Source organism: Drosophila takahashii, chromosome 3R, assembly GCF_030179915.1.
Source record: "Drosophila takahashii strain IR98-3 E-12201 chromosome 3R, DtakHiC1v2, whole genome shotgun sequence".
Lineage (NCBI taxonomy): Eukaryota > Metazoa > Arthropoda > Insecta > Diptera > Drosophilidae > Drosophila > Drosophila takahashii.
The window spans coordinates 21398241-21416946 of record NC_091681.1 but is presented as its reverse complement, the minus strand read 5'-3'; the positions used below and the strand labels follow the sequence as shown (position 1 = coordinate 21416946).

Genomic DNA, 18706 nt, shown 5'->3' with positions numbered 1-18706 from the left:
GAAACTAGCTCTGTAATAAATATTTTGTTGTATTTAATTAATATTTTTGTTTAGTAAAAAATATTTTTAATAAAACTCAAAATTTAAGGCATCATATTTCACCATTAATGTTTGAAAATATCTTTTTGGTTGCAGCTTCAAATATTAGAAGCCAAATTACCACATTGAAACACTCTTAAACTTCTTAAAATTCGTTTTATATTTCTTATAATACTCCGAATCTGTGGTTTACTAATTTACAATTGCACAATAGCGGCTTAAAATAAATAAACGCACATATACAATACACACATATAAAAACATAGACAACTAGATTACAATTACGTTTTGGAATGCCAACATTAAAATACGTATATTTAGCAACAATAGCGCGCAACAACAGTTATCAGTTATTGTCTAGGAAGACGACGCAGTCGCACGGATTTAAATCACTCCGAGGAATTCAACAAACACGGACAACTGGCTAACAAGGACCTGCATCTAATACTCTAAATCCTACGATTCCGGGCGGAATTACTTCTCCAGGGCCTCCTGTTCGCGGTGCTGCCTCTTGAAGCCCCACTCGACGAAGACGAAGGCGATGGTGCCGATGGTTCCCATGACCACCAGGATGCCCAGCTGAACGTACAGCCCGAAGTGCGAGGAGTAGAAGAAACTGATGGCCGCCGCCACCGACTGGGTGAACTTGAACAGGGCAAAGGCGCCCACGGCATTGTTCACATACTCGCCGCCCAGCATCGAGTAGATCTGCGTGTTGAAGCAGGCATCGCCCAGGCCCAAAAGGAAGGCACAGATCAGGGCAATGCTGGCTCTGGGCGGATCCAGGTAGGATATATTGGTGGTATCTTTGAACGGTGCGCTATTCGGCAGGTTGATGAACGTCATAAAGAAGGCCGCCATGTGCATTACATAGCCGGCGATCACGATGGGATCGCGTCCATAACGCGTCGTCTTATTGCCCAGTATGCCAAAGAGTCCTCCTCCGAAGACTTCGCCGGCTCCAATGCAAATGCCCACCAGGCCAACGATCTCCTTGGGGGTTTCGGCAATTTTCGTGGTGAATCCAATTGCTGATCCAAAAACGCCACTGAAGAATGATAGCTCTAGACCTGAAAAATATAGATAAATTAGCTTTTTGATGATCAACTATCTGAAACCCGTCACTCAGCGAGGGAGATGGATTTATAACTGTTTTTGATTGCGCATAACTTTTTAATGAATGGTCCGATTTGAAAAATATCTTCTACATTTCGATAGGTTATATTTATACCTACAGCAAAATTGCATTTATACTTTTCGGAAATCTTTCAAGGTGTGGGCGCCAGACACATTTAAAAATCGTTAGTGAGCGATTGTGGGCGTTAGAGTGGGCGTGGCGCTTGGCTGAAATAAACTTGCGCTGCTTAGGAAGTCCAAGAATATGTGTGGGAAATCTCAACCTTCTAGCTTTTGTAGTTTCCGAGATCTCAGCGTTCATATTTTGATTTTTCAAGAAATGAGATGATTTTAATGCGTTGTCGGGAGTTCGGTTTGAGATAATGTTCATGGGGTTAAGTGAATGAAAGGATTCTGAAACTAATGATTTATACTTTCAACCAACCTGTATAAAAGAAGGCCAAACTGAGTAGCAGCATCTTCTTGGTGAGGAACAATTGTCCTGCGGACTTCAAGGCGTAGATGGCCTGACCGCAGCCCGTGTGCTTCTGCTCCAGTTCGTTGTCGTGCTCGGCATTGTCGGCCATGAATCTCAGGGCGGCCAGGAATACGATGCCCAGAATGGCGATCACGGTGAGCACGCCGATGACCAGATTCCTCGTTTCCTTGTCGATGCGGGTCTTGTCCTGGAACTGATAGTACACGAACAGATTGCCGATGAACATGCTGCACTGCAGCAGGGCCCAGAAGACGCCGGAGTTGCGTGAGATGGTCGTGGATTCACTGCAGCGCGCCAGGTAGGTTCCCTGGCCCGTCCAGGTGATCGAGGCACCCAGTCCCAGCACTGCGCTGCCCACGTACAGCAGCACCGTGGACGGGAACATGAACGTGATCATGAAGGCCCTGCAAATGGGTGATATCAGTTACTATACGTTTTATGGATTGCTTTAAGGGGTCTCTACTCACGTATAGGTCAGTGCTCCCACGACCATGGCCACTCGGGGTCCGGTGAACGAAATGAACGAGGGTGCCAGCCAGTTGGAGAGCGAGAAGAACAGGTAGATGATGGCCAGACTGGTGTAGCCCTCGCCCTTGAAGCTATCATCCTCCTGGGAAATGCTATCCAGTATGGTTTTCTGTCGGTTAGATGAGATCGGAAAGTGAAACGATTAGCATTTTGGAAACGTGCCAGACCCATTTTGACGACTGCATGCCAATGAACCGGCAGCAACGCATTTTGGTTTATTGTTTTTCTTTAAATGTTATACGGTAAACGTGTTCTCGGTTCAAGTACACACAATACAGGTATTTCCTGTCCGGATACGTTTTGGAGGTAAAATACATTTCTCTAAAAAAACCTTACCAAAGCTGACAAAATTATTAATTTGGTTTTTCTCTTAAGAGGAATATAAGGCAGGTTCTGCGATTTGTAATATTATTTGTAAGTATTTACTTTGAATTAAATTCAATTTTAAATTATTTATAAGTGACGTAGGTGTAGTAATTGAAAATAAATAAAATGTCTAATCTGAAATTGTTTAATAGCTTTTAAAAATATTATTAAACCACTTTTATGTTCAATCAATCATTATTGATGATCGATTAAAGTTGTCTCAACACGCATATCTTGATGAGAAAATAAAAAAAAGAGCAGCTAAAAAAATTAATCCGATTCGACCAGACTTTGATCTCAACTATCTCTGCAACCAGATTCAAGTGCAACTTTACAATTCTTGCGAATGTCAATGGAAAATTACAAGCTGCACAGGCGAAACATGTTTGTGGGTTGAGCTAAAAAATTTTCCATTCTAAAGAACGCATCTCGGTGAACGACCGATTGATATGGTTATCTCGGCGAAAAATTCTGACTCTGACACGATTTCGATTTCTATTTGCATCAATTAAGTGGCGCTGCAAATCTGGTACGGTCCTCGTGCCCATTTTGAAGTCCAACTTGAGAGGTTATTATAGCTGATAATGCTTTGAAAGTGCTAATCAAAGAGTTATGTATGACTAGGGAGCTAAAAACAAGTGAAAGTCGAGAACTATTTGTCTGCACTCGAGAAGCGGAACTGATTTGCCAGCTAACATTAATTGCATGCGTTGAGTGCCCTTGAGAATTCAGGAACTATTTATAAATCTATCTATAGAAAGTGGTTAAAGCCACTTTTGGGATTTCACAAATGTTCTAGCCGGCTATAATGTTTCTAACGTAACGTATAATATTTATGGTATGGTAGAGCATAAAAAGCAAAGTACTATAGACGACTATAAGACGGTCCTGATAAGAAATCTCGAGTTTCAAGTGCAAGTATTTCTTATCAACACCAATGGAGCTCAATGAAAAATTGTTGATCTCTTTATTATTGGGTTGTGGGACATAATCACCTCCGTTCCAGAGAATTGGGTCAAGTTGTGTGCAAGCAAAAGTCAAAAGAAAGTCGAAATGCAATAAAGAAAGTAATGTGCGTACGCAGAATTACAGGAGAATGTACCGAACGACTTATTAAGTCGATCGACACTTGGCTTTGTTTATTCGTTACGCAAAAAAACTGGCACAACGACTCACGAAAAACTTAAAAAATGCGAAACAAGTTTGGTTTGTTTTTCCTTGCAGAAGGTATAATGACTTTTACGTAAAACTGGGATGCACCACAAAAAAAAACGACTTAAGATTCGATTTGATTTTATTTGTAGCGTTTTTTCTGTACACAAAATAAGAAATCGATCATTTGACAAACTTAATGTTCATTTTTCGGCAGTAAGCCTCCATATCTTCCAGACATTGCTTTTCTAAATCTTTGAAATTCAGTTTTACTCCTGAATGGGTCGGATGAATGTGTCCACTTAGTTTCCGACCTCGTGTTATGGTGAACTCGGCTCTATCAAATAGTTTTCGTTGCATCTCAAAGGTCATTGCGTTTGATCGATCAGACTTTGGCTGAATAGAAAATACAGGACCCGGTTCTTTAGTTGATCCTGAGTCGCTTTCATCATTTACAACGACGGTTTCGTGCCAACTCTTTAGCTTAGTCAACAGTGTTGAAGAACCGATTTTCTTCTGAGCCAAAGGGAGTGGAGTATCCGATCTTAAGGTCTTCATAAATCCATAGGTGCGTCGATCCATGGACTCCCTTTTTTGTTCAACATCGAAATCAATATCCTTCTTAAAGTATTTAGACATTTTGTTGTAGTGGTAAACGTGTATTTATATATTGCCAGATTGGATGTTAGTTTGTTAGTGACACTTTGGTATTTCTAACTAGATCAACTCAATTTAAACAATGTAACAAGAAATATATCTAAGAAAACGTGAATCATTTGGCAAACTTTATGTGCATTCTATCTGCATAAGCCTCGATTTCTTCAAGACTAGCATTTTCTGGCTCTTTAAGGGAAATAACTACGCCAGTATTTTCAGGATGCGTGTTGTCACTTAGTATCTTGCCCCGTGTTATGGTGAACTCGGCTTCATCGAATAGTTTCCGTTTCATTTCGAAGGATGTCATTTGCCTGGATTGACCTGAGATGGATCCCACTGAAGCCAAAGTGGACGCAAGTTCATCTGACTCCGCCTCGCTTTCAAGATTCATGGACACTTTTCCGTGAATGGAGTGCAACCTTTCCGTCAGAGTTGTGGCACTTAATTGTTTTTGGGCTGCGGGAATCGGAGTATCCGACCTGACGACCCGCATAAATCCATAGGTGCGATGATCGACCAGCTCCCGTTCGCGTTCAATATCGAAATCAATACTCTTTCTAAGGAACTTCTCCATTTTGTTGGATTCGAAATGTTAATTGTGCTCCGATATTTGTGGTTTTTAAAGTTTTCATTTAGTTGATATGTTTTTCTATGACACACTAGATCGATTTACCTTTAATAAGAGTTTTTAAAGCAATTTGGAGAACTTACTTTTTAAAATATTTTTAAAAATATTAAATCTTTGGAATTGATATAACTTAACCACATTAAATAAAATTCTAAAAAAAAATATAGGATTACTTTTTAGAACTGTTAAATGTGCAATTACATTCCATTTTCAGTTAAAATTTTAGTTTCAAATCACTTCATTTTGAAGAACTACTTTGTTATAAACGATGGGTAATTTAATTTGTATTTATTACAAAAATATTAAAATAATATACTCCTTGTGTTGGTATTTTCTAATTTTTTAAAATGTTAGAACTATAATTCCTTTTTTTTTTAAGACCATTGGAAAATAATAGGGTATCCCATACATTCGGTGTGGTAAGATAGACTTGATTGGCCCCTCTTTTTTGGCCAGACATTGCTGCACACGACTGCTGGTGGAAAAGGTGGTTTGTGGTACGGGGGGTCAGGTGGCTTGGATTTGGATTTGGATTCGGGCAGTGAGTGGTGGGCTCGTCGGCGCACACCCACTTTTCGTTTTGTTGTTGTGCAACCGTCTGGGCGCAGGCGCTCCACCCGTCGCCACCCCCCGCCTGTCAATTGCCCACCGTCTTGGCCAAATTGATGTGTGCATACATACGTACACTTGAGCATACATATGTTGGTCAACCGGGCTTAGTTTATTGCTGACGTGGCCTTGAGCCTGACGACTGTGTGGGTTTGTGCAACGAACTTGCAATTGCAATGACATTGAAAGAGTTTAGCTGCTTGACGCGTTTTTCGCTGGGCATTTGATATCGATTGCGCAATCAGGTGGAAAGGAAAGCGGTTCCATCGGTCTCTGAAAGTGTTCTGTGCCACTCCAACGATTGCACCATATGAGCCAAGGCCTCGCTTCAAAATTGCTCTCTAATGGGCATGGAATACGGGCCAAAGACCGGCCGATCGATCGATCGATTGTTGGTCTATAAGTTTGGCTAACTACACTCAAGAAAATATATAATTTCTTGAAATAGAAAATAATTATAGCTTTAAATGTACCTTTCCTAGCTCCACATTTAAAAAAAAAAAACACAATACAATACACAAAATACACTAATAAATTCTCCATAATTTAAGTCAATAGTTGGCTCTAAAAACATCTATACAACTGCAATAATTATGGTGGCATAAGCACTCGAGATAAAACCTAATCTCTAAAATGATATAAGTTTTCAAATAAAAGATTTAGTATTCCCGTAAAACTGGCAAAATGATAATTAACCACTTATGTACATCGATCTATATTTTTTCCGGTGTGGTCTATAACTTTGGCTAACTACGTTGAAGCACGCCCTGATTGGAATTCCAAGTCACTTTTGCTTTTGTTGCTGCTGCCGTGGTAAATTGTTTATAAAGAGAAACACTAACTGGAGGGCAGGCACTAAGACAGAAAAAATTTATTGCGCATGCGCCGCTTGCCGCGTTGAAAGACCAAAATAAAAACCAGCAATGAAATAAAACTAAAGGAACAAATTACAACGCTTCAAAACAATTTTTTGTGGTATTTATCAGAAGATATTCATACAGTGCATTGAACCATAACAAAATGCTTCAAAAATGAGCTGTTTGCAAAACAATGACAAAGACCGAATTTGGTGGTCGGTTTGGCACAACAAAAAAGCGTCGCATACGTAATAAGACGAGATAATCGTGAAAAAGAACGTATTTTTTTCGCATACCCGACAATCCAGTTGGTTAATGAATCCACACTCACGAATCGGGTGGTTCGCATATAGTATATAAATAGGTAAGTCTGTTTTCTGGTTTTGCTTTTGCTTTTGCCTGCCGTTGGCCTTGATCTTACGGCTTTTATTACTGACAATAAATAATCAACGAAATGAGCCGTTATAATGCAACCAGTCAATGAACGCGTCCCTGGAGTTATCTATGCCCATCATTACCAATAAGTGTAATTCACTGTGTTTATTTGCAAATATTAATTAGGTAATCGCTGTCACTTCAATATAGCGATAGATTTGACTATGCCCCCAAATCTGCCCATGAATGGGATTTTCATCAGCAGGTTCTTGGAAATAATATTGACTAAAATACAACGGAATTTGTATAACTCGATATGAGCCAAAGTCCAATACGCAGAATTATTTTATATATTTAAGTAAAGTCGAACAAAACTTTTGATTGTTCGCTAAAACTTGATTCCATTATCATCTTTGCTAATTCTGGTGGATACATTATTGTTTCGGAATTTATCAGTAGAATGACGATTCTCTCAAATGTTAATGCTTGCGGTTAGATGATTTATCTCGAATATATTTTATAATTTTTGTATTTTCATTTTAAACTTTACTTGTTTAAATATTTGTATACAACGCTGCAAAGGGGAAATAGTCTAAAAACAGTCTTATTTGATTATTGGGGTAAATTTTTGACTTCTACAGCTGTATTTGCGTTATTTACGATAACTTGTTTAATGTTTCAATGGTTTTCCACTGCTTCCACGGTGTAATCATAAGTTATACAACAATTCAAGCAGCTGAAAGTGTGTGTTACGTGGAAATAATTTAAAGAAAGTTATGAGAGGCCTATTCCCTTATTGGGGTCAACTTTTCCGGCTCCATTTGCATTACGAACGATAACTGCTCTATGACGGCTGATGAGTTTACAACAGTGCTCCGCTCACTTCTTATCAATTGAAGCCCCCCAGATGTGTTCTACAAATACACAGCGAACAATGGATGGCCGAATGACTGGCGAACTGGTGACCTTTGGAGCAGTATATTAAATCGTAATAATAATAAGCAACTCCTCGCCACTTTACACCGCCACAAATCAGGGGGTAATTTACGAGCGCACAATTTGCTGCGATGAATGGCGGCAACGTTATAACATCCTGTGATGCGGGGGCGTTGTGGGCGGTGGGCGTAGCAAGGGCACTGCGATGTCTATTGGCAAGGACAAGGACGAAGGTCCAATGGCAAGGATATCAACAACAACAACGCCCACGCATACATACAAATAGAAAGAGCGAGGAGAGGAGAGCGGGAAGAGAGCGAGGAAACGAAACAACTTACCTCGATGTTACACATGGTCTGGAATGCCGTGAAGACGAACATAAAGCCGAAGCCCAGGATGAGAATCATCAGGAATTTGAAATCCATGGCGCTATCTGTTATCTGCTATATGCTATATGCTGCTATATCTTTCCTCGCCGCTAGTTGCAATCGAAACACAATCAAAACGAATTCAATTAACTTGCCGCGCGCACTGCATTTGCATTTGACGACGTCACAAGAGAGGCGGGGGCGTGAACTGCGACTCTCTCGATCTCAATTAGTGCTAGGAATCCCACAAAAGGCAGATTCAACTGGCCGCATCTATTTAGCACTTCTCGAAAGCAATGTAACAATATAACCCAATGCAAACGGTTTAAATACAACACAAATAAAATCACGCAAAAACCCAAAGCAAAACACTGAGCACAAATGGTAAATGCAATGTTTACGCGCCGAGGACTGAGAGTTGAATGGAAAAAGACTTCCAGAGGCAACGCGCTAATAACGGGAATCCCCAGCCAAACGCCAGGCGACTTTTGTATGCTCTACGTCGGTTGGTCTAATAAATATAGTCTCTGATCTGAGGGCAGGTCTGTAAAACTAGTATTTTTAATATTTTTTATATTTTCGAACAGCAAGTTATCTTAATACACCACCTTAGTGTCGTTATAGTTTTAAAAATACTAATCTTCAATTATACTTTCTTAAAAATGTATTTGTAAAAGCAGCAAGTATGTTTATATAATCTTGTATAATATTATCTCCGCAGTTTGTTTATATAAGGATTGTATACTCTTATCTCTAATTTAATGAATTAAATGGAAAAAGACTTTGAGAGGCAACGCTAATAACGGGAACCCCAGGCGACTTTTGAATGGACCGTTAAGGACCGTTTTCTCATCCGCATGTTAGATTTAAAGTACGCTTCAAACCCTGAACCCTACACCACGTTCGACTTTCTTAAAAAAGTATTTCTTTATAAGCCTCAATCTTTAATGATATTATCTGCGCAGTTTGTTTAAATAGGGATTGTATACTCTTATCTCTTAATTAATGGACTCTCACTACAGAAGAGTAGTTAAAAACAAAATCTGAGAGGAATTGAAAGAGAGAACACCCACACACAGGTAAACGTAAAGTCGTGAGTCCGATCTCTGACAATCACGCGAGAGAACTATCGATAGGTCGAAGTTGGCGCGGGTACTCGATTAGTTTTATTAAATTCAAAATCATTTATAAAAGTCATATTCAGACGCACTTCGGCGCAGATTTTGCAGAGTTTGACGGTTGTTCTGTTTGGATATTTAAAGACTTTACAATTTTGACGTCTTCACCGGTCAAATTTAAGTTTTCTTGGGCGATAGTAGATATGAATCCTTGGGAAATAGATCTATTCATATTTAAAGGGCTCGAAGCATCTTTAGATATTGATCCTTGAACATCCAAGGGAACTGGCAATAAATTTGGGGAATTAAAGCTGTTTGTTTCTGCTAAACATGAAATATTATCGTTATTTTCAGATATTGAATTTGGCTTATCTTGAAAAACATTAATTGGCTGGAATTCTTGGGTATTTGAACTAGGTTCCTGACATGTTCCCCTTTGCGCTCCATCGAATATTGAGTCTCCTTGAAAAATTGGTAATCTCTCTTCATTCTCGACGTAACTGGGCGATAAGGACTGTTCCATGCGCAAGCGAAAGGGACTGCCACAGAGCCCGAGCACGGAAGCATTTGCTACGTCGGATTCCTCTCCAGATGAGTACCCTGTCGGCCTAACGCTCAAGCCAATAGGAGTATTGCAACATAACGTACTCGTTGAACTCGACTGGCTGACATAGTGCCGGGATAATATGGGAAAGGCATGGCGACATTCGTCACAAACGACTGCTGGCAAGTCCTGAAGAATTCGTGGTTTCCAGTTTCCAGCAGGCAAAGAAGTACCAACTTCAACCGAAGTAGCTGTAGTAGTTGATCCTGGTTTTGCATCCTTGATCCTATTATTGATCACCTCCTTCCCATTAAATTTCTGGTTCTGGAAGCCTTTGGCCTGTTTGGGACCTTGTCGCGGAAGGGCGACTTCTTTTTTCTGCTTGTGAATCTTCTTGGTGTTGCTGCGCATTCTCTTACGAGTCTTGTCCATCTCATTGCCAGATAGAGATTCTTCACTTAACATCTTCGTGGCCGGCCTCCATGGATTCAAATTTCCGAAACTCGGCTTGCGACGCTGAGAAATAGATTTAATGATTATCCTAAGTTGGAAAATTATTTAAGCAAACCTACGGCATTCTGAACAGCGCGTCGCAATGGTGTACCAGGATTACCAGGTACATTTGTTGTTGGATTAGGCAGAGCCCTTCCCAGACGGACATAAACTGGACAGCTAAGTCCATACTTGGCCGGTCCAAGACGTTTTAGGATCCCCAGCTTGGTCATGTTGCACAGAGACTCCTTTACAGCTCCTTCTACATCGGCAACCGGTACGCAATTGCGCATTTGGATCTTTACCTGGTTAGTTATATCAACAACGCGAATAAAATCGGTTCGTGACGATTGGAGGGTGGAGAAAGCCTTGAGAACATTACGGTTCACCTTTTTTGGCACTTTAAAGGGGTCCATTGTTTAATCAATACTATAATTTTGATTGGTTAGAAATGCTTCTATTACGTTAGAAGAGTGTTATTCAACTGAACTTTTCAAAAATATTTCGACTTCAGGTTATAGAAAAGTCTACTGGGATCGGTTTCCCAGAGGCGTTTTCGCATTTTATTTAATAACATTTAAAGAAATATCATATGTATAGGTGAAGGTGCCTTTTAGTGTTCTAACATCGATCGTTTATTATATATTTTATATATTAGTTCCTTGATAATTCTTTTTGTGTTTTTGGCTTACGCTAAATACTAAAATCTTTCATTTGCAGGTATTTCTTTTTCTTTGAAACGGAAAGTTCTCCTCCATTATTTGTATAATCTTTTATATTATTTAACTGAAAATTTCTCTCAAATTCCAAAGTGACCTCGAGATAACAGTGAATGAAAAGCTCCAATTGCCGTCTATTGTACATCAATATCCAGGTTTTAAGCAATTATATGCATGTATAAATACAAAGTTAGTTTGCGTCTCTCTTTAAAAGCAACGCCAGAGCGAAATAAAAACATTTCCAGAGCTGGTTTAACACAGACGGTATAAAGTTTTCGAGATACAACAAACAGTTATCATCAACGTTTTATCTTAGAATTAATTAAATGGGCTTCTTGCGCTCTGTTAGGAAATTTTTGTTCCGCGGACATGTGCAAAATGGAAAATTATGTTTCATTGTTGTTTACTTGAATTTGATTGATTTCTTCTAAACCCTCCCATGATTAGCCCTAAGCTCAGCCTGTCTATTCGCTCTTTTTGTGTGTAATGACAGCATCCTCGATCTCCTCCTTGGGCTGATCCACGTCTCCCCATCCCCACGTGGCGTGCGTGCCGTCACCGGTGCGCTTGACACGCTTCTTGATGATGTCCGTGGACACGGTCTTCAGGTCGTAGGCCCAGCCGATCTTGGCGAAGAAGTCGATGAAGGCGGTGGTGAAGTTTAGCGAGTATTTGCCGAACTCGGCCGTCTTGTAGTCCCAGGGGAAGACGTGGTGGTAGTTATGCCATCCCTCGCCGAAGGCCAGAATGGCCACCGAGATGTTCTCCGAAGGGTTAATGAACCTGGAAAGAGTTTAGGCCAGTAAGTAGCTGATCGAAATGTTGTCCAGGTCTTAGGCACTCACTTGTCGTAGGGGCGGCCACCGAACTTGTGGGCAGCACTGTTTACCAGCCAGGTTACGTTCAGGATGAAACACCAGCGGAACATGGTGGCCACAAACCAGGCGTTCATGAAGGATTCACCCCAGAAGTACATGGGAATCGTGGTCGGAATGATGAAGCAGGCGATGGGCATCAACAGCATGTAGTATCTGAGCACGGATTTAAATCAATTAGACTTCGCCACAACAAAAATGCTTTCAGTTAAAACCTACTTCTTCTGGAACATGAGGATGGGATCGGCGCGAAGATCGGATAGATCGACACCCTTGCCCTTGGCCTTCACCTCCGGATGCTTCTTGCACAGCAGCCAGCCGACGTGCGAGAAGAAGAAGCCACGGGTGGCGTTGTGCGGATCAGCGTCAGTCTCCGAGTATTTGTGATGCACTCGATGGTCACGGGCCCAATGGTAGGCGGCATCTTGGAAGGCGATCGTGTTGAAGATGACCAGAATGAGGCGCAGGGGCCACTTGGCCTTGTAGGAGCGATGCGCCCAGAGACGATGGGCTCCGGCAGTAATGCCCAGACCAGAAACCACATACAGGAAATAAGCTGAAAGAACCAAGGAAATTAATTAGTTAAGATAGGATAAGAATTTATTTTAATTTTTAATTCAACTGTTTTTCTCCAAGTTTATTCTAAGAGATAAACATTCAAGTAACAGGTGTTTCGATTTAAAATGAAAACAAGTGCCAGCACGTAAAGGTAATCGCATTTAAGGAAAGTCCGATCAGCAGTCTGCGCCATGTTTTTACTGGCGACCCATAATAGCTGCTTGGTGAAGGTTATCAGGGCCGAAGCCGTAGATAACCCCTATAGATTCGAGTGTCTGCCACGCGACAGGAAGATGGCAACCAATGAATTTAGCAAGTTGCATTTAATTTCAAAATTTTCCATGAGTCAACACATAAATAGGTAGGATGTTATTCAAACAAAGTGTTTTGAATATTTTATATGATGTTTGCTTTTTAAAGGTCGAAGAAGTTCACTCTGAGAAGTGCGCTTCTAAGAAAGTGTTTTTATAATTGAGTAATTATTTCTTTTTTTTATTAATTTGACCTTGACTTTGGTGTAATAGTTAAATTAAAAGACACATTTTGTATAACCCCACGTTTTAAGAACCCCTATATTATTATTACAGCTACTAGAAAATTAATTTACATTTTAGGTGGACTTTTAGCTAAGCTATAACTTCACTTGTAACTTTTGGGACCCAAATTTTTTAATGGACATAGATGCTTACCGAAGACAACGGTCTGCCACTTGGCCGAGGCGACCATGAGGTAGGCACCGTAGAGGGCGGCCAGATGGAGGTATCCGAAGGCGATGATGTTGCGCCAGACGAGCTTGAGGCGGCGCTTCTCGGCCTTCTTCATCACGGTGATGTCCTTGACCAGACCACCATCGGTGGTCTCCACATCGCACTCGAAGAGCACTCCGGTGGAGTCCTCCTGCAGCTTGGTGGGGCTCTGGCCCGCATCGGCGGCGGCACTAGCCGCGGCGAGCAGCGAGTCCGTGATGGACTGGGCACCAGCTTGGGCGTTGGGCGGCATCTTGCATCAACTGTGGGTTAGAAACAACAACAAAAAAAAGAGCAAAGCAAACAGCATGTTAGTGACGAAATTGACAAAAGAGCAATTAGTGTGTGAGCCAACTTGGTGGCTGGGGCAATTAGCCAGCTGAACTTGACACGCTTCGGGGAGGTGATTCCGAGCAGCTCTTTATGGCCAGAGACCCCGAGGTGTCGTGAGTACCTTTTGATATTAAATTCTTGCCTAATGCGGATTTTGTTTTTTTTTTAATCGGCTAATGGGTAATGGATGAAAAAAATCAATAAACACTGCTGCAAGGATTCGCACAGCACAGCATGAATAATGAAAAAGCCGGTGTGGGAATACAAGCACCAGGTGGATGTGGAAGTGGAACATGTGTTTTGTGGGTCACTGGGAACAGAACATAACGGAACGGAACCTTGGCTCAAGGTTATGAACCAAACGCGGCGGGTGACACGTCTCGTGGAAAATTCCTTGTTCAATCAACTCTAGCAATGCTTTTTTGTATACAGACACACAAATACACGCAAACGCTGGAATTTTGCCGAATTAACAAGAATTGCAAACTATTCAGCAAACACTTGTCCACGTTCGACGAACTGCACTTGAGACATCCCCCACCTCCACGTCCACCCGTTGTTTATTTTGTTATACCTGGTTTACACCCAAAAAATATGTTTTATTTGCTAGAGCCAGCTATAAATTAACGACAAGCCGTTTTGGTTAACTTGGGTTTTAAAACTGATGTGCCAAAGTTTCGCACGACGAAGAATCGCGGCCCGTTGGCGAAAAGCTCGCTCGCAAGCTCTAGATTAGTCGCCGCAAAGCTTTTGCAGGTGCGGTTTGCTTAGATTAGGTGTTGGCCATTTTTTGCCTATTGCTAAGGTCAGGGTTAGATTTGAAAAGTCTAGACGCGGGTCCGAAATCTAATCGGAATCCGTAGAATTGGCGGCCCTTAACCACCTGTCGCGTGATGGCGGCGTGCTCTTATCATTAGCTATCCCAATCTCTATCCAATCACATGTGAATCAGCCGCTAATTGCGGTTTCATCAGACAAATGGTTATTACAGAACCGGACAGTCGAGCATGTACTTCGAACCCTATCCAATTAAACACGTGAACCTGTGGTCAGGCAAGAGCTTAAAAATCATACGATGCTTATGGGAATAGACACCAGAAAGGTGATTAGAAGAGAGTGGCGCTCAGAGGCGCCACCAAGGGGGTCAACCTAAATGATCCTTTAAGATACAATAAAAAAACTCTTTTAGCATCCTAAAGGTTGAAAAAATTTATACAGTACTAGATACTATTTAGATAGGTGTTGATGTTCCAATGAGTTTTTTATTATTTTTAACTTAAATTTGGCTATTACATTTTTGTAAATATTTTAATTTTTTATAGGTTTTGTGCACCTTTTTTAAAATAGACTACATACGCCCCTGCTTTTCGAGAGATATGGTGGAAAGAACAAGAATTCCGCTTTCACACAAGCAAACATATATTTGTAATGCAAGAACAGCAGATCACAAGCGAAAGCTTTTGACATGGCGAAAGAAAGGGCCAGAGATAGGATGGTGAGAAAGGGAGAGAGAGAAAAAGCTAATGCCGCCAACATGTCAACAAAACGGCCGATTGTTTTCTGGGCCCCAAAAGAGAGCCCCATATTATCGAATGTGGCCGAAAACCGGTAAAAGCCACCACCAAAAAGGCAGCAAACAGATGCAAAGTCAGCAAACATTAGCCATTTATCAGAGACACGCATTGAACTTGAAATTTTTCCGAGGCCTTTTGCCAATTTCTTGCTTTTGCTTAGTTTTTTAATATTTTTTGCGGAGCCAAAAGCGTGGGAGCTTACATTAGAGAGAAAGAGAGCGGTAATAAAAGCAGAGAACATGTTGGAGAGAGTGGGGTGACGGGGGGGATGGGGAGAGAGTAGTTTTCCGTTTGTTATTTTTGTGGTCCGTTATCACGTTGCAAAAGCGTGATGCTTGACTGAGATATTACACGCAAAGAAAATTTACAGAGCGTTCTAAAAATCGAAGAAATTTCATCTACGATTCTTAAAATAGTTTTGTATTTTACATTTGTAGATTAAAAGCATTTACAATTTTTAAAAAGTGCGTAGGTTTTCCTGATCCCACTTTAATTAAAATACTTTAAAATATAAAGCCAATTTGGCTTATGAAATTGTGTGCCTGTTTACAAATACTTATGAAAGTAAAGTTGTAAAAATTCTTAAAAGTTGTCACTAGATATTTTATTTTACTCATATCGTTAAGTATTTTTTCAAGTACGGTTTTTGCTCTGTTGTTTGTCGTTTTGTTTAGATTTTATATCTGGTAATTGAATATTTGCACTTTATCTAATTTGACAAATAGACTTTAACTGTAAAACTTTTTTGCCGGACATGCAAACTGTAGCGCAAAGAGTGGCAAATGACTTCTCGTAAATTCGAAGCAACAAATTTGCAATTTAAGCGTATCCATGTATAATTGCAGTCAAAGTTCGTTCACCGTAAAAAAAGAGAAAATGCCCAGCTTAATTAAAAGGCAAACAGGAAAAAATTAATTCATATGACAAATCAAATAGAGCACGGATAAAGTGAATGTGCTGGGTGCAGAACTTTCGATTGCCCTTGCAAATGTGATTGGATGTTAATTGTGTTAACTTGGCACTAAAGTACAAAACTTGAGGAGCATGTAAAAGCTTTGCTGTTCTTTAAATCATATGGATATCTTAGCATGCATACAATGCCCTTCATTTCTAACGATCTGATAGAACTCGAAGAGTTCTTAGTCTGCCTCTTTACATAGTCTGAAGGATACCAAGTGTATTCTTATTACCCGAGCTGCTAACGCACGGAATAAATTAAATCACCATATGCAGAGGTATTTAAAGAAACCAAAATCTAACCTTCCGATAGACACAGTGACCGTTCAGCCGAAACCTTGACAAACGAAGAGTGAACGCTACATTAACTCGAGCCAAGATCGTAGAGCCAGAGGGCCTTAAAAGCGAAATTCACAAGTGTAGAGTTGCTACGAGAAACTCTTGCGTAGCGTGGCTTTTCTCGATTTTCCTCTTGTGGCTTTACGTAAACACTGGCCCCAGGAAAATATTATGCAGATAAATCCTGTTGCAATGGCTCAACAAGTGGCCAGCTGGAAAACCAACCTGTTTGCTTCTCCAAAAAAGGCAGGCAACAACTTCTTAAACTCGCGCTTTTCCACTACGCACAGTCGGTTGTCCGAAATCTGTGGTCAGGTCTCTTTGGTATCAAATATTTGCACTATATTTCTGTGGAGGAGTGCCAACAGCACACGTCCGCTCACTAGGCGATTTCAATTCGAACTGACCAACCATTCGCACACTTGCCAAAACGAAAACAAATCGATTAGGCAAATCGGCGGGACAACGTCAGAGCTTTTCTCCGCCGTCGTGTGCATTTTGTGGCTATTTCCCCCGACTTCCCCCAGATTACCGGCATGCACGTAGCCCAATCGGGCGTCCTAATCTTTATGAAATTGCTAGCATCTGCGAAATGAGACCCCGACTATCTATAACCAAAGTGAGTAATTGAAACCGATATAAGGCGGTGAAGTTTTGGAGTAAATTGCGATTAGGCCTGTCAACAATACAATTACCGAAAGGTAAAAATAGGGCCAACACATCGCCGTTAAGGTTAGCCTTCGCACTTTGGATCCCGCTGCAGGTTTGGGACTGTTTTAACCCAATCTAATCGATGTTTCCTGGCTGTTTGCCGGCTCTCCATGATAATGGGTTAGCCGTGAATACACCTGGCCTCTCATAATCTGTTTTTTAGATAATTTTACGGTTCTCGTACTTTGGCCGGTCCAAAACCAGTTGGCAAGATCAACCTTCTCGACCAATAACTTTACATATTCGAATGAAGATGGACAAAAACAAGGCTGCTTTGCATATTTTTTCTTGTTTCCAAAAATTCAGAAGATGAAACTAAGTGACACGCAAATTTTTTTTTAAGCTTTCCAAGCGCCTTTATCTAATTGCATATTTATGTCAACGCGGTAATGACATAATGCCCAGCCGAACTGCTTGCGCCAAAAGGAAATGCAAGAAAAACTTGAGAAGGTTAAGTTGAGCCGACAACCTTGACTCCGATTTCAGGAAAAAAAGAACCTATTACTATATTAAAACCATTTATTAAAAATAATAAACTACGTTCTAAAAAATATATGTGCTATTTAATGTACATCCATATATTAATAGATGACAACAAAGTGCTTAAAGTGCGCAGTTAAAAGATGAGCTTTAAATCTGAAGAAAGGTGTGCATTTGAATCACATGTACATTGTCATAGATGGAATAAGGCATTGAAAATGTACAATCTTTTAATGTGATCATCAGATGCCTGACGTGTTAATATTTTGGACGTCAATTGAAAAAGAGTAGAATCTTAAGATTCAAGATCAGAAGCAGCAATACCCTTCATCGGGTACTTCAAATTTAACAGCATAATAAATAATTTAATTAATTACTGTATTATAATTACATGATAAGAATTCTTTATACATTCGCAAATTGGATGAATAATAAAAACTGTATATTGTTTCAAGCAATCTTATGAATCAGAAGTAAATTTGGTTAGTTTATCATTTATTGATAAAAACTATGAACAATCTTTTGGAAGCAAGAAGTCACAAGGGTTTAAATATTAACTTTAAATATGGCGGTGCATACGCACTAAGATTAAACAGTTTCTGAGAAATATTGGCACACGTAAACTCATTTCAAGGGTATTAGTAAAACGATCTGATAATCGGATTCCGATTGGAACCCGGTATGCGTAGTTCTGAATGCCCCTCAAAAGGGTTAAATTCGCTTGGGGAATAGGAACATGAGGGGTGACGTCACCGCGGCGTGCGCGCGCCAGTTTCCCATGTAAACAAATTTCGGTGCATTGCACTGCCCACAGAACTACAATCTATTAAATAAATTTCCATTATATTATAATCGGCAATGTTCTAATCAGTTATGTACAATGCAATAAAATAGACGCCGGCGATCAGCGAGACTTGCGATAACGTGCGCGTCAACAATTGCTTACGATAAGTAATTCTTTACAATAATGCCGCGGCTGCTGTAAGCTTACCCAAATTTAATCCAGGTTCTAGGAATTACTATAGTTTTATAATTTTATCGCCAAAAAACACAACTAAAAAATCTTCTGTTCAGTGATGACAAAGCCGTCCACGTAGTAATGAGCAAGCAAATATCGATAGAAAGTTTTA

General features: G+C 40.4%; 4 protein-coding genes across 6 annotated transcripts; all 4 read right to left on the bottom strand.

The window, feature by feature from the left end:
* Window positions 1-181: 181 nt before the first annotated feature.
* LOC108059518 (UNC93-like protein MFSD11) lies at window positions 182-8563 on the bottom strand. Its single transcript, XM_017144844.3, has 4 exons — window positions 8101-8563; window positions 2122-2291; window positions 1601-2058; window positions 182-1109 (listed from the first exon to the last, which is right to left on the bottom strand). The coding sequence occupies exons 1-4, from the start codon at window positions 8185-8187 to the stop codon at window positions 514-516; spliced, it is 1311 nt and encodes a 436-aa protein (XP_017000333.2). The 5' UTR covers window positions 8188-8563; the 3' UTR covers window positions 182-513.
* LOC123003018 (uncharacterized) lies at window positions 3825-5006 on the bottom strand. Its single transcript, XM_044394066.2, has one exon. It carries the CDS (start codon window positions 4337-4339, stop codon window positions 3884-3886), a length of 456 nt encoding a protein of 151 aa, XP_044250001.1. The 5' UTR covers window positions 4340-5006; the 3' UTR covers window positions 3825-3883.
* Window positions 8564-9262: 699 nt separating the features above from the next.
* On the bottom strand, window positions 9263-10700 carry vrs (versager). Its single transcript, XM_017144843.3, has 2 exons — window positions 10365-10700; window positions 9263-10308 (listed from the first exon to the last, which is right to left on the bottom strand). The coding sequence occupies exons 1-2, from the start codon at window positions 10698-10700 to the stop codon at window positions 9331-9333; spliced, it is 1314 nt and encodes a 437-aa protein (XP_017000332.2). The 3' UTR covers window positions 9263-9330.
* Window positions 10701-10793: 93 nt separating this feature from the next.
* Window positions 10794-18658, bottom strand: Desat1 (Desaturase 1). 3 transcript variants are annotated; one of them, XM_070216049.1, is made up of 5 exons: window positions 18568-18658; window positions 13126-13445; window positions 12098-12434; window positions 11849-12034; window positions 10794-11786 (listed from the first exon to the last, which is right to left on the bottom strand). In XM_070216049.1, the coding sequence occupies exons 2-5, from the start codon at window positions 13433-13435 to the stop codon at window positions 11468-11470; spliced, it is 1152 nt and encodes a 383-aa protein (XP_070072150.1). In that variant the 5' UTR covers window positions 13436-13445; window positions 18568-18658; the 3' UTR covers window positions 10794-11467. The 3 variants fall into 3 exon arrangements, with proteins under 3 accessions (XP_070072150.1, XP_017000334.1, XP_017000335.1); XM_017144845.2 differs by lacking the exon at window positions 18568-18658 and adding an exon at window positions 16611-16788; XM_017144846.3 differs by lacking the exon at window positions 18568-18658 and adding an exon at window positions 14090-14213.
* Between the last annotated feature and the right edge of the window lie 48 nt (window positions 18659-18706).

Bases quoted from the DNA above. Each gene is read 5' to 3' on its own strand.
- LOC123003018 (XM_044394066.2), bottom strand. From the start codon at position 4,339: ATGTCTAAATACTTTAAGAAGGATATTGATTTCGATGTTGAACAAAAA.
- LOC108059518 (XM_017144844.3), bottom strand. From the start codon at position 8,187: ATGGATTTCAAATTCCTGATGATTCTCATCCTGGGCTTCGGCTTTATG. The intron at 2,292-8,100 runs GTAAGTTGTTTC...TCTAACCGACAG, and splicing joins AGACCATGTGTAACATCGAG to AAAACCATACTGGATAGCAT. The intron at 1,110-1,600 runs GTTGGTTGAAAG...TATATTTTTCAG, and splicing joins TTTGGCCTTCTTTTATACAG to GTCTAGAGCTATCATTCTTC.
- vrs (XM_017144843.3), bottom strand. From the start codon at position 10,700: ATGGACCCCTTTAAAGTGCCAAAAAAGGTGAACCGTAATGTTCTCAAG. The intron at 10,309-10,364 runs GTAGGTTTGCTT...TCTATTTCTCAG, and splicing joins GACGCGCTGTTCAGAATGCC to CGTCGCAAGCCGAGTTTCGG.
- Desat1 (XM_070216049.1), bottom strand. From the start codon at position 13,435: ATGCCGCCCAACGCCCAAGCTGGTGCCCAGTCCATCACGGACTCGCTG. The intron at 12,035-12,097 runs GTAGGTTTTAAC...ATCCGTGCTCAG, and splicing joins ATCCTCATGTTCCAGAAGAA to ATACTACATGCTGTTGATGC. The intron at 11,787-11,848 runs GTGAGTGCCTAA...AACTCTTTCCAG, and splicing joins GGTGGCCGCCCCTACGACAA to GTTCATTAACCCTTCGGAGA.